This window comes from Chamaea fasciata, unplaced genomic scaffold (genome assembly GCF_029207755.1).
Source record: "Chamaea fasciata isolate MVZ Bird 193981 ecotype frontalis unplaced genomic scaffold, bChaFas1.0.hap1 SCAF_21, whole genome shotgun sequence".
Classification (NCBI taxonomy): Eukaryota; Metazoa; Chordata; class Aves; order Passeriformes; family Sylviidae; genus Chamaea; species Chamaea fasciata.
Genome location: NW_027094106.1, coordinates 7198570 through 7218679, shown reverse-complemented (window position 1 = coordinate 7218679; position 20110 = coordinate 7198570). Strand labels below are relative to the sequence as shown.

At 40.9% G+C, this 20110-nt stretch overlaps 1 protein-coding gene across 1 annotated transcript in view; it reads right to left on the bottom strand.

Moving 5' to 3' along the window:
• Window positions 1-18034, bottom strand: part of EFCAB5 (EF-hand calcium binding domain 5) — a 28972-nt gene extending 10938 nt beyond the window's left edge. Inside the window, 8 exon segments of the mRNA XM_066201873.1 lie at window positions 15-229; window positions 1365-2165; window positions 2861-2954; window positions 7658-7813; window positions 11249-11319; window positions 13109-13172; window positions 13446-13602; window positions 17469-18034. Of these exon segments, the coding sequence (XP_066057970.1) occupies window positions 15-229; window positions 1365-2165; window positions 2861-2954; window positions 7658-7813; window positions 11249-11319; window positions 13109-13172; window positions 13446-13602; window positions 17469-18034 (2124 nt within the window).
• Window positions 18035-20110: the final 2076 nt, after the last annotated feature.

Genomic DNA, 20110 nt, shown 5'->3' with positions numbered 1-20110 from the left:
TTATCAATATTTACTTTTTCTAGTTGTTCCATTTTTTCCTCTTCTGTCTGTTTGTATTCTCCTTTGATAAATGCACTAAGCCTCTTCACAGCAGGCAGAGAAATGTCTTCACCAACAAAATTGTCCATGAGCTGTACAAACTGTGGCAGGGTGAGGCAGCTTGCAGCAAAGGAACTCTCAGTACAAGAATCTTGACGGTTCTGAATCTCTGCCACACTGGGACCTGAGTCTGAAAGGCAGAAGGCACAGTGTGTCACAGGAAGCCAAATGCTGCCCTAAAGCCAACCATGTGGCAGCTATCAACACAGCCCTCAATCCTGCACTTCCTATCCAGGGAAATTATGGCTGAATACAGACTGACTCCATGCTGAGTAAAGGCCTTAATCTGCTTATACTGTTCTAATAGTAGCTCTGCAGATCCAGTCTGGCATGGATGCCATCCTACAGCCAGGTCAAACCCTGACTACAGGTGAGCTGGAATTGCTGTTACTCAGCAGGGGGCTGTCTGAGACAAAGACTTCATCGAAGGACTGCTGTCCCAGACAAACAGGATGCACGTCCAAGGACTGACTGAAGGACAGGGTAGTGCTGTGCACTGGAAGTTACCACAGAAAGCTGTAGGTACCAGAGGGCTGTACCATCAGCTTTACAACCCTTGACATAGTGAATCTGTCACTGGATTGCTCAGACAATGTAGACCCAGTTCTTGCAGTGTTCTAAACCGTGAGACACAAGAGTGTTCACAGGGTGCTTAGCAAGGAGGTTGGCCTTTCTAGGATGTTTAAGAAAATACCTCTTTGAAACACAGTTGTCTGATCACAGCCTTCCTAGAACAAAGGCCTTTGCAGACAATGAAGTAGGATCATCCTTTGGAAACACAGTGAGAGATTAAAATAAAAGGTTCCTAGTAGATGATCTCATAGCACATCTCCCTATAGGCAGTCACAGTCTAAAAGTTATTTAAGTAATTTCTAGATTTAATGTTCTCAGGTTCCTGTCTTGCTATAGTAATATTACAGAGTGAAACAGAACATAAAGTTTCTCCTTATTATAAAAAGGCTGCTGCTTCACAAAGTCTCTACTTGAATTAAAGTGTCTGCTCAGCGCCTTGAATACAGATCACCAGCAAAGTGACTCACCTGCCATCCTGTGAGAGGAATAAGCTCTGAAACCTTGGCAGAAAACACCATGCTGAGAAGATAGCAAAGCTTATGGTTTCCTCTACTCAGAACTCACTCACACAGTTTTGAAATGGATTTAAAACACCCTATAGTTAAACCACTCCAAATATATATATTAAAAATTATTCAGGTCTGTCAGAAAAAAGGAGAACACTTTACCCTGGTCATGCAGAAGGTCCTTACCCTGCAGTCTTGTCTCTGAGCTTGTCTGTTGGTCAGAGTGGCTCTCGTTGCTTGCAGGGGTTTCTTGCACAGCCTCTGCAGCTGGAGTGTTCTGTTGGGAATCAGTGACATCCATGTCTGTCATGGCTCTGTCTCCTGAGGCCGTGCTCGTAGCTTCAGGTGCTGTCTCTGTAACTCCACTGTCCTCTTGACTAACTTGCCCTTCTGATCCAGGTTCTCTAGCTGAAGTATGATCTTCTTCTGGTTTTGTTTCTGTCTCAGGCTCTCCACCCAAGATGGATTCCTCTGGTTTTCCAGATCCAGGTTCTCCATCTGTACCGAGACTGTTCCCAGCAGAGGCTGATCCTGGGAGAGCTCCATCCTGTCTGTCTACAGTTCCAGGCTAAGCTTCCCTCTCAGTTTTGATGTCTTCCTTGGAGGTGGATTTATCACTGTGGATGGTATCTCCATCCAAATCAGTAGCTTCAAGGCCAGTGCTTTTCACTGCTGACACGGCATCCTCACCTTCCTTGCTCACTTCAGCACCACTTGGCTCTGCTGCTTCATTTTCCTCCTTGGAAATTCCTTCAGTCTCAGCTTCACTCAGGCCTGTTTCTTCAACAAGTCCTTCTGTAGCACTGGTGCTTGTTCTGTCAGTCCCTTGCCTATTATCATCTACAGGTTCATTTCCTAAAGTCTCTCCCTCAGAAATTTCTGTTTGAGACAAGACCAAATTTTCACTGAGTTCCTCACAAACTTCCTGGTCACCAAGGCTTCCCCAGAAATCCATTAGATTAATATCTTCCAGCTCAGTTATTGGCCCTAAAACAGAAAAAATATGTGTAAGCTGATAGTTTGCACTGGTTTTATGTTCTCTGATATTGCATAAGAAAATATAAAGAAAAAATTAATGCCAAGTAAATACAAACTACCAGAAAGTATCTTCTGCAAAGACACATCTCAGGAACACAAAACTTCAGAATAATGTCTTTGCCTGCAGAGATCTGCACTTCTGGCTATGTATTACACCACTTTTCCTTTGAAATAAATATTTCATCATTCTCTACACTAAGAAGAAGAGATGTAATTTGCCTTGCATTTGATCTCAGCAATTAATTAATGTCCAATATCTTTAAAGTATTTTACTTTCATGCAGATGATTCCCTCCATTTTTTTCTTTTTCTTTCTGGAGGTATTTTAGTGCAAACACAAAATTAACTTCTAATATTGCCCAGTAAGAAAGAACAATTGTTTTAGGAAGAGTCTTTCTTTAATTCTATTTCCCAAAACTTACTGCAGAATTTTGTAGCAAGGAAAACTTTTGGATGCTGAAACATTGCATCACAGTTTGCAAAACATGCTTGCAAATTCTGGTGTGTAGGTTATGGCACTCATTTGGGTCCTTTTTTTGGGCTCTGTTTATTTCTCGTAAGACTTTTATAAGACCTATCTGGACCATCCGGCCTTGTGTGGACTCCCAATGTTTTAACCACGACTGAAACATCCCAGGTGCTCACATTCTCTGGGGTTCCAAAATACATCAGTCATGGGGCTTCTGTTGTAGAGGTCTCTCAGCAGGGCCAGTATCTTTTGTCTATCCAAGACACCAACCTAGACAAAAAGATTACAATTATTGGATTTTTTCCTGTGGTTCTTGTGACTTACATTAATATTTGCAGCACTACAAAGGCACCATTAGCCAAGAATTACCTGTGACTGATAATTATCCATTACCAGAACATCACTACAAATTCCAAAGAAGTAAATTTATTTCACAGAGGCAAAAATTTCTTCTGGGCTGAGCTGGAACTCCCCACACATATTACTTTGCAGGCTCTTCCTCTTCTATGTCCTTGACAAATTACAGTGAGATAATTTTAACTGTTCTGCCAAAGGAGTTCTTCGTGTGAAGATCAAAGCTTCAACATTTCATACTCTCAGGACAGATATTGATTGCCTGACAGTACCATGGAAGAATTTTCATGTATTATGGGCTGTGCTGTGTTACCTTAGTGACTGCAGATTGTAGTTTGGTTTTGTGCCCTGTCATCTCCTTTGAAGTCTGATGCATTGGCCTGGAAACATAATTAGTCCAAAAATCTGAGCTATTATGACAACCTCCCTAATTTCCTTTAAAAATTCATAGACATTTGACCACAGAGGTGAGAGAGGTATCAGCAGTTCCAGTGCAGAGGAAGGTGCAGAGTTTATTAAATGTTTGTTAAACCCTTGTTGCTCAGGGTGAGTGTACACAGACGATAAACCCAGGAAAAGGCAATGAAATGGGTCATTTCCAATCAGGAAATTGTGGGGTCTAAAAAGTAAAGCAAACCTAAACGATTGCAAGTTTTCCATTTTATGATGTATTCCTGTTGTCATTATTTAAGTCCTGCCACCTCTGTAATCTCCCTCCCGTTAGTGAAATAAAGTAGTTAATTAGGAAACAGATTTACTTAAGTTCATTATTTGTAGTGAATAGCTTTCTATCTGAATTATTGATTTCCTTTTCACATTTTGTTCTTAGATTAAAAACTGCAAAATGTAAAATTCACCAGGCTTTTAATTCCTTGTGAACTTTGCCTGCCCTTAGACTAAAGAAAAAAAGGAAGAATTTGCTGTTCTTTTCTGGAAATTATCTCAAGATGACTGCATTGTTTATAACCTGAAACTGTATTTATTGGCACTAATAGTTAAAAACAGAGGATATGGAAACAACCCAGAGATATACATCTCACCTACTGGTGAAGTTAATCCTGGAACTAAGTGAACACATCACATTTGCTGGTACTGCAGCGCCTTCCTCTACAGGGAAGGGGTTTTGCCAGTTCTGCAGAAAGGACCAGAACTGAAATGTAAGAAGCCATCTGGTCCAATTTTAGTGCTTCAGACTCTGGTAATTTAATTTCTGCTGGTAAAAAAAATCGTGGAAGTCAGGGTTGAATTTCAGCTATGGGTGGGTTTGGAACAACAAATGTCATCACAGAATTCTGTCCCTAAACGTCCAAGGTGTAGGTCTTGATTCCCAGTATTTTCTGACATTAAGATATAGATACCTTGCACTCCCCTGTGCAAGCATTTCTTCTTGTTATTTGCTTTCAGTTGAATATATCAGATCCTGCTCTGATCTGTTAGGAGATGCACAAACACACAACATTTCTGAAGGTGTTCCTGGATCACTGTGGAATATTTGGATCATCCATTCAGTGTTTCCATTACACACACTTAATTTTCCATTCAAATTTCCTCAGCTGTTACTTGTCACAATCATCTGCTGGTTGCCCTGAACTTTGCAGTACTAATGCATAATTTTACTCCATTAAAACGGTACTAGATTAATGAAGTGTTATTAAAAACAAAATAAGGATGTTGTTTTGGGATTTGGTTACCTTTTTGTCATATTAAAATAATGTAATTGGAGGATTTAGATAACTCAAATTCTTGAAGATTTTTTTTTATTTGTATCAAATATTTTTATTTTCGTATAAAAATAGGTAAATATATTAAAATAGATAAAATAGCAGAAACTGTAAAACATTAATAGGGGTTTATTTACTTATTTAAACATTTCCAATTTACACAGATTTGCCATTTTAGCAGGGGTTGCTGTTATTTCAGGACACTTTTCCTTACAACTTACCCTGGGAGGCACATGTCATAGTACAGCCATCTACAGAAGAGAGAAGCACTACAACAAGAAGCCGTTTCCAACTCCCCTCCCCAGCTGTGCTATTTTTCCCAGTTCCTAAATTTAGTAGAAAAGGTGACTTTTCTTTGCACTTGGTGTGTGATTAAGGAGGCTGATGACAGATTCCTGCCCACCTGCCCTTCGTGCAGCACCTTGTGAGCAGGACAGGTACAGCCTCTCCTCTCCACAACAGAAAACCATCTGTGTTTGTACAGCTGCCCAAAACTCGGGGCAGCTTTAGTGCCCAGGGAGCTGAAACATGTTGACCTATTTTTTTTGTCACCTAGATATTGGCAGGTGATGATTCTCAGCTGTTTTCAGCAATGTTCTGTGACCTGTGAGTAATTCCTTTGGCAACACAGACTAAACCAGACTTGCCATTTAATCAGGGATAGGTCAGTGTTTAACCACTTGATTGTTTTTCTGGAAATGTGATGTGTGTATCCTGAACCCTACAATGAGCTTGTGAGTGAGCAACAGGGAAGAACAGACTCTTAGAAAAGGTCATGAGAAAGCAGACTTTGTTGTTGCTGTACTGCAAGAAAGATAATCAGGAGTGTCTCAAACTTCATTAGCTTGAAAACTAATCTCTGACTAAATTCAATTTCATTTAAAAACCTTATGTTTAAAACATCCCTGGAAATTAATGCATAGTTATAAAAGAAACTGATACGAGTGGGCAGAGAGACAATAAGCTAAAAATTCACAGAGCCATTGCCTTTTGGGGTATTATAGCAGTGATCCAACTGTGTTCTGGGATTGTCTTGGGATGTTTCTGCTGCAGTGGATCGTCCAGGCTGCCCTTGCTGAGCTGCCATCCTTCTGGATGCATGCATTTGAAATCATAATAATGATCATGTGGATACCTTCTAATTTGACTGTAATTTAAACACTGCTTTCTCAGCTCCCTGGCCCTAATTGCAGCTCATTGAGGCAGCCAGCCACACTCACCATGCAGACTGGAATAACTGCCTGCTACCAAACAAATGGAAATTAGGAACTGAAACAACTGCTTTGCTGTGCTTTGCAGAATGGGCTCTACAGGTAATGGATCACATTCAAGTCGTAGAAGTCCTTGGGTTACTTTGCATTTTTATCTCCCCTGTGGGTACAGTAGAACTTTACAAAATAAACCAGGCCAGTTTTAAAAGAGCTGCGTGGCCCACATGACACTTTAGTGAACTCAATTTGCAGGGCAGGGCTACCTCGGAGCCTGGAAACCACAACTCTGTGCTCTGATCAGTTTTTTTTTCTGTAGCAGTGGCGTCATTGCTGATAGCTGCTCACTCCTGTTGTGTTAGTATTTTTGGCTCTTTGCCTCTGAGATTCCACTGGGATTAGCAGCATGGAGATGGTGATTACTGCCACAGAAATAATAGGAAGAAAGTCACTTTAAAACATGAAAGGAAAGAAGGGATCCTTTGGAAATCTGTGGCAAAGACAGGATTCAGGTTTATATATCCCTGTAGCCAGGAGGATCCATCACAGCCCTTCTTGACAGAGTCGTAGGAACGTGAAATGTCTCCTAGCTGGGAAGCAGACACATTTCGTCCTTCATCCCTGAAACAGCAGCTTGCCTGCCATTCTCTAAAACACACTATTGGTGTTGAAACGAGCCCTGTAATTCCTTTCTCTTGGCGGTAATGACATTATTAGCATGACATTGTAGAGCACAGTTCACTCTGGGTAGGCGCTGCAAGCATAGCTGGAGGAGTGCTGGGTGGAATATAAAATTTATGTAGGGGAGAAAACTAAGGTTAGGGCAACTGCTTGCTCTGTAGTAGTCAGCAACTGCCAAACTGAGGGTACTCATAACAAGTACCAGACTTTTTGGATGAAGCCCAAGTTTTTAGCAATATTTTATGCCATTGATTCTTCAGTTCCTACTATTTACTGGTTTTCTAATGAGCCTAGCACATTTTTTGTTTGCTTTTTAATGGGGATGCAGGTGTACTGAGAGGATGATAGATAGAGTTTAAAGCTGCTGAAAACCAAATTATGGCTTTTGAGTTTCATTTCCAGCTCTGTAACTGACTTACTGTATTTTAATTTCCTGTCCATAAACTGTGGCTGAAGTTCACAGTACTGTTCTCAGAGAGGCTGTAAAGGTGAATTATTTTGCATTTTAAATTTTAACTATGAGATTTATTGATAGAAGCCCTTCAGATCTATAGAGTAATGTAGCATAATTAATGCAATATATGTAATTATTGAAGTAATGTGCGCATTTGTTAAAGTCAATCTACATCAGATTAGCTTTGCTGAAATGTGGCTGAATAGATAAATTAGCACTCAAATATTCTGAACATGCTGTCAAAGTAGGTAATTTTTTAAAATTAAAGGCCATGGTTAATTTCTTATCCAGAACCACCAAACTTCCGTCCCAAGTCATCAGTTTAGGTAATTCAGTTTCTAATTAGCCATCAGTTAATAGGCTATTGGATGTTTCTGTGTCTAAGAACTATGAATTTAACAACAGTGCAGCAGCTATTGTTCTCTAAAATACTGCTGAGTAAGCACAAAGAGAGGATCTAGAGTTGAGAAAAAGAAAAAGCAAGCAGTAACCCAGAGAAATGCTAAACTGGGAGCATGCCCACATTGAAATTAGGCTGAGAGCTGCTTTGCTTACCTTTCTATAATGACAAGTGTGGAAGAGGTCAACAAAAATTTGCCTCCGTGTATCATGTTTTGTTGCGTCTTGGAAGTCCTCAGCACACTTATGGAGATATTCCATGATTTCTTGGAACTTGTCACTTGAAACATGTTCAGTGTAGGAATGGACAAGCTATGAAGAGAAGGCAGCAGTGGACATAGTTAGCTTTCTTCAAGCATTTTCACCTTTAGTTGAACTCCTAAAAATCTATTGCATGCAATCAAATATTTAGGAATTCGTAATTTAATCTGCCAACATAACACGGACTTGCTGCCTACTTCATTCACCCCTGCAGAAGAAACAATATTCTCCAAACAAGCCTGGGACACTGCAGAAATGTATCCTGAACAGTTCCTTTCCTGGTCCAGAGATGCTGGATCAGATCCCTCCTATGAAGTGTTGCAGTTCAAGCTCGATTTTCTTGTGGAGGATTTTAGTTCTCTGTGGTTTTCTGCAGCATTTACTATTCTTGACTTCACTCCCAAGGAGGCATTTTGAGCCATTACATTCTGCAGGAGTGACAGTCACTCAACTCTCAAATGCCACCAAAGGAGCATTGCCTACAATTTCAGTGTTTAGAGGAGCAGTTGGATACAATTAAAAAAATGGAAGATCCTGTAGAAAATGAGCCTGCTGTCACCCAAGTCCTCTGACACTGGGAATACTACTGACATGAGATTGATTTTACGTTCCAGCTTTGGAGACACTTTAACACTTTGGATTTATAGCCATGTGGCTTTTATGAGCAAAAGCAATATGGTTCTAAAAATGTGGTGTGCATGACATAAATAATAATGGCCATCAGAACAAACCACAGTCCCAGAGCCTGGGCTGAATTTATATAGCAGGTTTCTGGAGCCAGCCACACTAACAGGGAACCCAGACAGTTAAAAGGAAGAATTTCCAAAGCACAGAACGTTTCCCATTATCCCATTTTAAAAGTATGGATACCTGACATAAGTGCTAAAATATCTTGGACTTGTTGAAATGCCACACAGGCAATAACCAGCTGAAATATTAATATATGTTATTATTATTCATGTCTATATTGCATAATTTCCAAATATATGGGACAAGTGGAAAAGAGAGGAAGATCAGAAAAAAAGCAATGGCCTGAGGGGTGACTGGTAGGAAAGAAGAGCTCCTAATGCAATGTGGGTTTTTTCTTCATTTCAGCATAAAAAGAGGATGTGGGTTGGAGAGAAGGTGGCACAGCTGGGGCTATGGGTATCCACCAGCTTCTTGGGGTTATTAGAACCCAGAGCCCTGTGACAGAGGAACCTTAAAGGTGAGGCTGTTGGGATCAGGCAGGTTGGACAAGCAGCTTGTTATTTTGGATGTCACCTTGATGACACACCCAAAGGCTCCTGCACTAATACTGTGTCTAACAGCTTCACAGGACATTGTTTACAAGCACCGTGTGTGCAGGAGGCATCATCACAGGCTTAAGCCTTTCTTAGCTGATGTGTAAATTACTGTACACATAATTAACATACATTTATTTGTTATTAACCTACAGATTTTGACACCTCTCCAAAGAAAGCTGTCACGCCTCCTTCTTGCTACCCAGAGACCTTGGTGTAGTTTGTGACCACATTATCATCAAAAACAATAGATTTGTTCTTGTTCCTACTGATCTCACTGAAAATGGAGAAAGCCACATGCAATCACGGAAAATAATCTCACCTTTAAAGCCTGATTCTGACCCTGCAAAGGCAATGTGAGCTTTTCCCTTGGTGTCAATAGCTTTGTGCCAGGCTGTTGGGGGTTCTGTGTGTTAGAGCACAAAGCTTGTAAAATAAACTATTAAGGGCTGGTCTCTGGGATTTAGATGCTTTTCATATAACAGACCCCATGAGGTTGTCACGAAGGACGTAAAAATACAACAGCCACTGTTCTGCATTTCTGAAAAAAACACCCCAAACCCGAAAAACAATGATGTGTGAGGTCTCTCCACTGAGTTTCTAACAGGCTTTAAGTAACCCAAAGCTGCACTGAATTCAAGACAGAAAAAAAAATGTGCTATTTAATTTTAAGGTCCATTAAAAGCAATGCTTTCCACATGGAAAAGGACCGTGACCAGTGTGGAGGAAGATCATCTCTTTCTGGGTTTGGTGGATGATGGAAAGGGGTGAACAAAGGTAAATTGTAGCTGAGGATTAGAAGCAGCCCTGTCCTGATGATGGAATCGTTCCCAAGGGAAGTGATGAAAGCCTCATAATTTGATTCAATTAAAACCGGACTGGAAAAAGCATCAGAGAATGTGTTCTGAGAGAACATTCCTGGCAAATCAGACAGCCTGACAATCCGTGTCTTTTGTGCTTCTGAGCTCTGTTGTCATATCTTTAATTGAGTTAAAATAAAGAGTACACAAAGTATATTTTAAATAGTTTTCTAATGCTAATGGAGCATGAATTCATTCAGTGATTATATATATGTACCATGGGGGTTATGGACTGATGCTTCATTGCAGTGACAAAAGCAATTCTCTGGGCTCTCATTATACACAATGGTCTTCTTAATTAGATGCAATAATTCTGAGGTTAAATTCAAAAATATCTCATTTCATGCTTAAAAAAACCTTCAACAAGTTACCATAAAAATGCATCTCTGTGCAAAATACCAAACATGTGAGTCTCCGGAGAGGGAGGAAGGCACAAAAAAATCACATGTGGTTGCTTGGAATTAGTCTCTGCACAGCTGCTTTATACTCTGGTTTTAATTATTATAACAGCACCCACTAGCACTGCTGCAATGAGGTTTTGCCATTATTCCTATTCTAAACACTCCTTTTTACAGGTTTAATTACCCAGCCATAAAATCTGGCTCTGTCACAGGTAGAAATTGCTGGCAAAATCTTGACCTGGACAGCTTTCAGTAAATACAGTTTGAACCAGTTTGGTTGTTTTCAGCTTGAGGAACAGCAGAGTAATGGGGTGAAACTTCCAACTAGATTTAAGATTTTGATGAGTTAAAACCACACTTCTGGTGTTCCCCACTGACAACTTTTGAGTTTAAAACTACTTGGTTATGCTTTGTGAATATTTATGAGACTTGTTGCAGTTTGTTTATGGTTCAGACCAGTGACAGTTCAGGACAAATGCTTCTCATCCCAGGTCTTCATGGTTTAGTTCATCCTGGTGAATGGAACTTAGTCAGAAATAACAATACTGTGAGGATGTTACTAATTACCTCAGGCTAATGGTAGTAGTGGGACACCAAACCTCTCGTGATCGGCCAAGCAAAGTCTGAATTCACAAGTGATTCAGGCTTTGACATTCTAGAAAGGAACAGGGAGGCATGTCCTAAAAACCACTGCTCCAGGAGTAACTTCCCAAAGAGCAGCACAGGTTGCAGCTCTGAGGAAAGCAAAAGAGTTCCCTCCAGCTGGCCAGAATGGAAGCGTTGAGAGAGCAGAGGATGGAGATGGAATGTGAAATCCCCATTACCTGGGATGTTGGAGAGGGCAAGCCCTTCACTTACTCCTCTGGGCTGTCCCCGGGGAAATGCTGGCATTTCTTGATAAGCACCACATTCCAAACCAAATGCTCTTATTTCATTTCTCACCTTTGTGAACTCATTTAGGCTTACTGTTTTTTCCAATGTGTTCAAGATTTTCAGCTTTCTGTCATGGGTTGCTGGTAAAAAAAATGAAGGGCTATTGGTTCAGAAAGCAACAGTTGTGATTTTGCATATTATACACGTATTTTTGCACATTGTGCTGTTACATTAACTTTCTTATTATGTTGGATGACATTTATTTGAGGTTATCCCACAGTAGCTGAAGCATCTGACTGTACAGAGACCATCTAAATCTGCTTGCATTTCTCTTGCTGAGAATATCCATTTAGCTATTCAGAACTGTAGAGTCATGTTTATTCTTGACATAAGTTGGTACAAATTGCAATGATTTTAACAGTACTTACAACTAATTATGTGAGGGAGGAAATGATTTTTGATTTAACAAACAGATAAAACTGCCTTAGAACTCTGGAGACATGGATTCTGCTTTGCAAGAGAGGAATCTGAAAATCATAGTAATTTTCTCAAGAATATGGGAATATTTTTACTGATGATGATATTCAAAAGTATGTTTTGGTCAGCTTCTGGGCTGCTATAATGGAACTGAGAAGAGACATCAAACATCTATATAGGTTTCTGAATGAGTACTTTGAGAACAGACATGCTATTTCTGTTGGCATTACTTTTCTGTTCTTTCTTCTAAATGTATCAAGAGTAATGGGAAAATTCATCATAGAATGCATTTATCTCTTGTTGGTTAATATGTTCCTAAACTGTACATTATCTTTATTAAACTATAAAACAGAGTGTAATGTTCTGTTAATGTACATTGAATGCTATTAAGTTAAATAAATTAAGAAATGGAGCCTATTAGGGAAATAGTACAGAGAGCACCCCCAGCATGTAGAGAGCAAATATCTGGGCAGGAAATTCCTTCACAAGCTCGTGTCCCAGGGTCTGTTTGCAGTGGGGAACCACAGCTCCATAGCAGGAACACAGGGGCTGTGTTTGGCAGTCACACAACGTCCTACCAATATTGGATGATTACTCAGAGGAGCAATTCTGCAATACACACAGGGCTGAGCAAGGGTGAGCTCCAGGCAGAGGTGACTCCAGCAGCAACAGAAACAGTCTCTGGAGTGCCATGTTTATCATCCCAAATCAGCAAAGACACATTTGTTATCACTGATGATCATTACAGGCTCTCGATGTAAAGGGCTGGCAGCAGGCTTGTGTTGCCACTTCAGTGTTCCTGGTTCTATTCAATTATCATCATCTGGGGAGGTCAAGTGTGAACTATATAAAGTGGGCAGGAATTATGGAAATCTTTCTGAGCTGAGTGCTCTGGTACAGAAGCCCATGGTTGTGTGTCACTGGATGCCTGGGACTGGCCAAGGGAATGGCTTGATGAGATGAGCTATTGGGTGGAGCATTAGGTAAACCTCAGCAACTCCCCTGAAACCGTAACAGGTAACAACACTGTCAGACTTTAATTTTGTTAATCCCACCTTTGTTCCATGTCTCCCAGTATGCCAGTATTTCCAAGACCTCCCATGAGACAAACACAAAAAGGAGGAAGTTGGCTACAGTGATTTTTAAAAATAGCAATAAGCACATGGCAATGTCTGGCTAATAAGGCATACAAGTGGGAAAGGTTGGCATCTGGTCTTTCTATCTCCTGAAAGATTTTTGAAACATTTTTCCATACTTTTCAATTCATATGAATGAATTACATGGTGGTTCAGTCTCTTTCCAATCTATCTGAGGATTTATGGTTCATATCCTGATGTAATTGCCTTTGGAGAGTCTTTCTCTGTCATCAAATCCATTTGCTCTTTGCTCACAGTTCACATCAGAATTCAGATCACAGCAATAAAACTAGAGGAAGACACATTGAAAACTTGCCTTTTCTCATATCTTCAGGAATAGAATCAGTGACATCTGGAAAAGACCTCAAGGCACTCTGAACCTAAAAACCAAGGTAATAGTCAAAGGCCTGTGTCATGCAGACAACAGTAGACAATTACTAAAATAAATCACTCAGAATAATCAGACATATGGGCCAGTCATGGGTCTTACACAAAGGTAAGATTTGTGGACAATGTCCTGTCCCCTGATCCGGTGGTGGCAGAGCCATCACCAATCCTTGTGCCCTGTGCTGCCATGCCAGGGCACGTGGCACCAGCACAAATGTTCTTTTTGTCCTGTCTGCAACAACCACAGCAGGATCTCCCCTGGTTACCAGTGCTGCTGGGATCCTGTCATCGTCATCCACTGTCCACTCCTTGAAGAGAGCTGCCAACACCTCCTTTCTCCTTGCTGTCTCTTCAGCCTTCTGTCTTTCCATCTCCTCCTTTTCCTCACGTTTGCTCTTTGCCTTAGCCTTCATCTGGGCCAGCCTGTAGGACATGGGAACAGGGATTAGAAAGAAACCATCATAGGCATACTTAAGATTGACTAAGCCTACCCTGAAGAACAAAACAAAAGGAGGCAACTCTTTGCTGAAATCCCTGTCTACCAGGAAGACATTTAATAGAAAATCATCTGTGCAGCTCCCCTAGTTTTGTGTCATTTCAACAGCGACACATTTTACCTTCACATTTATAATGACATTCATCATTTATTGTGTAGATGTCCTTCAATTTCCTTTCAATTCTAGGAGGGAGACAGGTGCATAATTTTGCTACAGTTGATTTACCAACAAAATTGCATCAGTCTTCATTGTCTCCAAACCCAAGTACCTTTTCAAACAAGCACTTCACTGGCAAAGAACAACGTTCAATGAAATTTCTGAAGCAGCTTCACACAATAGAGCCCTCACTGCCATAGGACAGGGATAATACCTCAGCCTCTCCATCATTTTGAACGCATAGAGTTTGCAGGTTTGGACTGCCACTCAGCTCCTTTTCTTCCTGCTTTTGTTTTCTTTGCTTCTCTAAACACCCAGCCATATTTTTTCCAATCCTCCATTTCACACAAAAAAAGAAGTGAATAAAATTGATCCTGAAGTCAGCTGCTTTGATTTTGACTTGGTTAATTTATGAAATGGGAAAAATCTCCTTTAGGAAGGTCAAAATGCTTAATGATCAGTTCATATGGAGAGAACAGCTCCTGTTCGTGGAGGCTGCTAGAATCTCTCTGCACTGAGGCAGCTGCTCGTGGCCTTCACACCCTCTGTAGCTACTCAGAGAAAGCAGAATTGTTCCTCTTTTGTACCTGAGAACTCCAAAAACTATATTTTAGCTAGTGATTCCTGCTCCCTTCTTCCCCTTGTGTTTCACATGCTGTGAAATGTGCTGGTCCTGTCCCTGCCTCTCTTCCATTCCTCTGGGGTCATCCTACAAATAATAACCCATGAATATGTTCTTTAATGAACAGAAAGACCTGTTTTACATGTCACAGCAATACACTTTGATCACAGTCAGTTTTATCACAAGGTCATTGCTCTTCATGGCCATTTATCACAGAGGTTTCTTAACGAATCATTTGGTTTCTTAATCATTGGTGGGCATTGCACAAGTGCTGCTGAGGAAGTTCAGCCTCGGGCACTTTGATAGCAGGGGAAGGGTAAAGTATTTTCCCATCTTCTGACTCCTTCCCAGAGCCAAAGAGAAGGAATGCAGCAGGTACCAACCTAAGTGGACAAAAATATTTTTCTCCAATGTATGCTGCAGCAGAAAGAGAAAACCAGACCATTTGTAGAGATAGCTCCTCCTCTGGAACTGTCTGCAAACTGGAAGCAGAGCCTGGGCTGTGCTCAGAGCTGCCAAGGTGCTTTGGTGATTAATTTGGGCAGTTTCCAGCACAAGTTACATTCTGTGCTGCAGCTGCACAGGGCTGCAGTTTTGTGCTCATTTCTAGGGTCCTAAAACTGAGCAGCTGCATCCTCTGCCTGGTGTCCCTCAGACAACAACGGCAAAACAGGGATAACAGCACCAGGCACCCATTGCAAAGTGAGCTCGTTTCAGATCAGACATTTCCAGAAAAGATGAGATGGCAGCGAGGTGACTTCTCCCTGCAGAACCAAACATGTTTCCTCAGGAACTGAGCTGCCTGCCTCCCACACAGGGATGGGTGACTCAGCCAGAAGGACTCCCAGCCCTGGACAAAGGCTCTGTTGCAGGTATCAGTCCATGTGCAAAGGGAATTTCACCCATCTGTTCTCCTTCCTGCCTTGACTCCCAGTCAGGTGGCAGTTAAGGAGAAACTGGAGGAAATCCAAGAGAGCTCACTGAGGATAGGTAAGTGTTAGATGGGAACATGTGTTGAATTCTGCTTTGCCTGAAGGTAATGCCAAGGCTCCCAGGACCTTCATTTGGACCAGAATTTCATTTCTCACCTTTCTGGTGCTTATGTGAGAGGTATTAAGCAAAGACTGGCACTGCTCTTGTAACAATTCTGGTCTGTTTGAAATGCAGTGACTCACAGGAGGAGTATCACTGCTGTGTGGTGGTGTTAAAATCCTGTGTTGCTGTGATTTAAGAATCCCATGCAAATCCCACAATGCAGCCATCACAAATATGTAAATCCTGAGCTGCTGTGAATGCAAATCCCATGATACTACTGCCAGTGGATATGCAAAACCTGCTACAGCCATGATTGCAGAACCCCCCTGGCAATGCTGTCTATGGAGATATTTATTTCTGTAAGTCTTGATAGTCACTTCCTTTGACTCAGCTCTGAGAGCTACAAATTGAGAACCTGTCTCCAAATGTAAAGACTGGCTTAACAGCCAAGGTCAATATAACAGGTCATGGGTAGCCAACACTTTGCATTCAACAGGAAAATCTGTCCTCTCCAGAAACAAACTCTGATTCACAATGAAAGCCAGAAGTATTTTAGGAGGGGAAAATAAGCCCATGAAACAGAACCAAACAAAAACCCAATCCAAAACCCCAGGAAATTTTATGTATTATAGTTCAATTTTTTTTTCAAAATAAAGTTGAAAGGTGTCCCTCTGTGAAGCAACAGAAATTATAAAGCTGCTCCCAAAGCAAAGCTGTGGCAAGGCTGACATCCTAAACATCCCCCCAGAACAGCCTGTGCTTTAGTGAAAACTCACTCAAGACATACTTCCCCAGCTCATTTGTTTCAATGGATCAACATTTTAAAAAAGAGAAAATGAAACTGAAATTCTTTTACCATTGACTGTATAAAATTCACTTCTCACACTGCCTTGTTGCATTCACATCAGGCATGTTCCTACAAACTGCAGCAGTATCTTTAATGGAAATGTGGAGACAGAAGCTCAGATAGAGAGACTTAACATATCCTTTTAAGCATTATGATACTGGGTACTTCAATTATCTTCATTTAAGGTTTATGCATAAGACATGTCAACATTTTACTTCCCTAATTCCTGACACTGAAACCAATTTTCAAGGTGTATGCACTATTTATGCAAATAGAGAGTCATTCAAACAGAAGTCATTATTCTACAAACACAGATAGAGAATAAAGTGATCTAGTAGTGAATGAGTAATTTTGACATTAATCACAATCACCTCTGGATCATCTGTGAACTGAAAAGTTCACATCTACATTTTCCTGAACAGAGCAATGAAAATAAAACATTATTGTTCATCTCGTGCTCTCACATTCTAAGCTTAGCATTTTGTAAGGTGTCATGGAACCCTGTTCCAATAATCATTAAGTATTATATAAAGCAAACAGCCTAGAAATAAGCAGCAAAACAAAATAAAAAAAAAAAAACAGTTTCTACTTTAAAAGGAAAAATAGAATATAAAAGGAAAGAAGCCTAAATGAAAATCTCAGAAGGAGTTTCTACAAATTGCCAGAACAATGTTGTTGGCTTGGTCAAGAGAAATCATTGTGAAGGAGGAAAAAAGGTGATGTTTTTATTAAGTTTGGAAGACTGGAGAAGAAATTATCTGAAGAGTCTCCAGACCTTTTTACTAACACCTGTCCCAAAGAGCTGCTGTCACTAAGCTAGACCGGTTTGGAAGCAGTTTGCATTGCTCATGTGTAATTAAGATAGAGTCTAAGGAAGAATTATATCCTTGTGAAGGGCAGAATATTGCCTTAAACAGGAATAACTAGTGTTTCATTTTGTGTGCCATGTTCTGGCATTTGTCCTGCTTCTCAAGTTTTTATGAGACAAACACCATCCCTGGCACTGCACTCCACAAGATGTGTTTTGCTCAAGATTCTGCCAGCCAGGCTGCAGCGATGCCATTACTTTTGTAAAACAGACACTAAGACACCAGCTCTGGCCTTTGACCACCCACACTGTTAGTGCTCTCACCTCTGTTATGTTGTACCTTGCTGCAAAGATTTGAGGCCCTCCGAGACCACCTTCCTTTCTCTCAGGTATGGGTCTGGTTTTGTAGGAACACTATACTGAGGGTTATGCCTCAGCAGGTATTCTCCAAGATAATTAATGGGGTTAAATCTGGCTGGTTCTTGGTCTGATACAAGCACATGGTCTCTTTCTACTTCCATTAACAGATTTTCTACTCCTGGGATTAAGGTAGGGAGGAGGTTGTCGAGCAGATAGACGCGAGTACCGAGTGTCTCCTTCTCCTCACTGTGCCACTCTCTGGCCAGCCAGTCCCCGGGTTCTCTCCTCCTCACCTTTGCTTCTTCTGCCTCTTGTGCTTGAACCAGCCTCACCTTTTTCTCCTGCAGATTCAGCCACCTTTGTTGTACCTTTTCATGAGAACACTCTTGCCACGAAGTGTAATTACTAGGACATGGCAGTTTATCAGCCCTCTGATTGCTTTCCATCTCTGTTGCAGTCCTATCCTTATGTCCAAGTTCAGGATCTTGCAGATCTGCAGATTGGGCTGATTCTTCTGGCTGAGCAGCCATACCTCAATCACGGTGACACAGAAAAAAAAGCAGCTGTTATATAATGCCAAAAGATGCAGCAGTGCCCTAACAGGTGACACAGGAATAGAGTCTATTGTTAGGCGTTAACTAATATTTTTTCTATATTCCTTTTTTATTCTGTTACTGCTGCTTTGTACTCTTAAATAAATACAGACCCTTTACTTCAAAGATCAATAAATGATTTATAAAGATTAATTATGTATCACAACAGCCCTTGGAGACAGAGCAACTAAATTAGTGTGTTCCTTTCGTGGGGCAGAAGAAACTGAGACACTAAAGGGGAATGATTAATTCCAGGTCACTTAGACTCAGAAACCAAGCAGTGAACAGTGTTTGGAACTTGTCCCCCAGTTCCAACCAGTGGAATCCACTTACCCCCAGCACGTTATTTTTGTTTAGGTCCATTCCCTGCCTCCAGGAAATCCAGTGGATATGAGACAAAGGAAGCAAGTAATGGAAATTTCCAGATACCCAGGAGCAAGATTCCTCTACATGCTTCCTCTGCTTCAGCTTTTCTGAGGCTGTGAAGAACAGTGAGGGAGCTTGTCCCACAAACTACTTAACTTCAACTGTGGCAACTGTTTTTTGCTCTGGACATTTTGTTAACGTAACCAGGACACAGGTGCATGGGTCAGCAGAGCTTCTACAGAAAGGAGAAACCTATACTATGAATTCTGTGATTAAGTTGTTCTGAAGCACTTTATGTTGTAGATCACTCTGTAAAATAATCATCCCTATACAATTTCAAGAACTTCACTGCTCAAAATGTTCATTCTGTGAAATGTCAGGAAGAAACTGAGGTGCCCACAAGGCACAATTTGAAAAATGTTCCTATATGTCTCCAGGCATAACTGTCTGCATCTGGAATGGGATTTACACACACAGAACGGAGCAGAAGACTGGCTACTGCTTGATTCAAAGCATGAAAAAATCAGCAGCATGCTGCAAATCCCCCAGCTCAGTGTTAAACAACAGCAAGGGAAGGATGATATTAAAAAATAATCTAACACAGTCCCAAATTAGACATGAAACTCCACTCTGAACTTGTTGCCATAAGTTTTTATCTAAAAGTGCTTTTCACTGAGGCCTTTCAGTATCCATAGCAATAGCACTGCTTTTGATATGTATTGGTCTTCCTGTTTAAGCATTGGTGGCTGTTCTGAAGCTGTTCAGCCTTCCAGGAAAGACATAAATGTGATCTACAGCCCTCCTGGCACAAAAATTTAAATATGAATATATTGACCTTCTGGTTCATTAACACTGTTGGAGTACAAATACTGCCTGAATGCTGGGATGCTTCACAGCATTAAATTTCTAGGTTCGTTTTCTCAATGGGCTTGTTGGCATCTTCTAGTAAATTTTTTCCAAAGGTCCATTCCTGCTGGGAATGGGATGGATTCCTGGCTCAAGCTGCCTACCTGAGCCACAAAGAGGGTTTTAGGTTGGTAGGTGGTTTTGTCACCAAAGGACATGAGCTGGAAAGGATTTGGATTTACAGTGGTAGAAAGGGAAACCTGTCCACCCTGTGGAATTGTTCCTTGCTTAGGTGAGTTCCTTTCAATAAGCTGCAAAACCAGACTCCTTGGTTCAAAGCAGGGTGTTAACCAAATGTTCTGGTCACATTCCAAATCAGCTGGTTTTGTGGTGCCAAAATAAACTGTTCTTGCAGTTTTAAATACTTATGTTATTTTTTAAACATCCTTTATGAAACCTTCTGCAGTTTCTGTGCAATGTTAAAAGTGGCAACTCCACTCTGCTTTACGAGGTGGCTGATTCTGAAAGATGATGAATATGTTTTCTGCACTGCTCTCAACCTTTTGTTAGGATGGTTTTGAGGGTTGGTAAATGTTTATAAAGGATCTCCATGTCTCTGACCAAAACAAAACATGAAACAACCAGTGTGACTGTTCTGTCTCAATTCCATGGCATCCATTTAACTCCAGGAATGGAAGCAGAGCATGGAGAACTGTGACCAGTGCTTTAATGCAGTACAGATGAAAAAGACTAAGAGGGTATGGAAGGACAAACAAAAAAAATAAACAACAAAGGAATGGT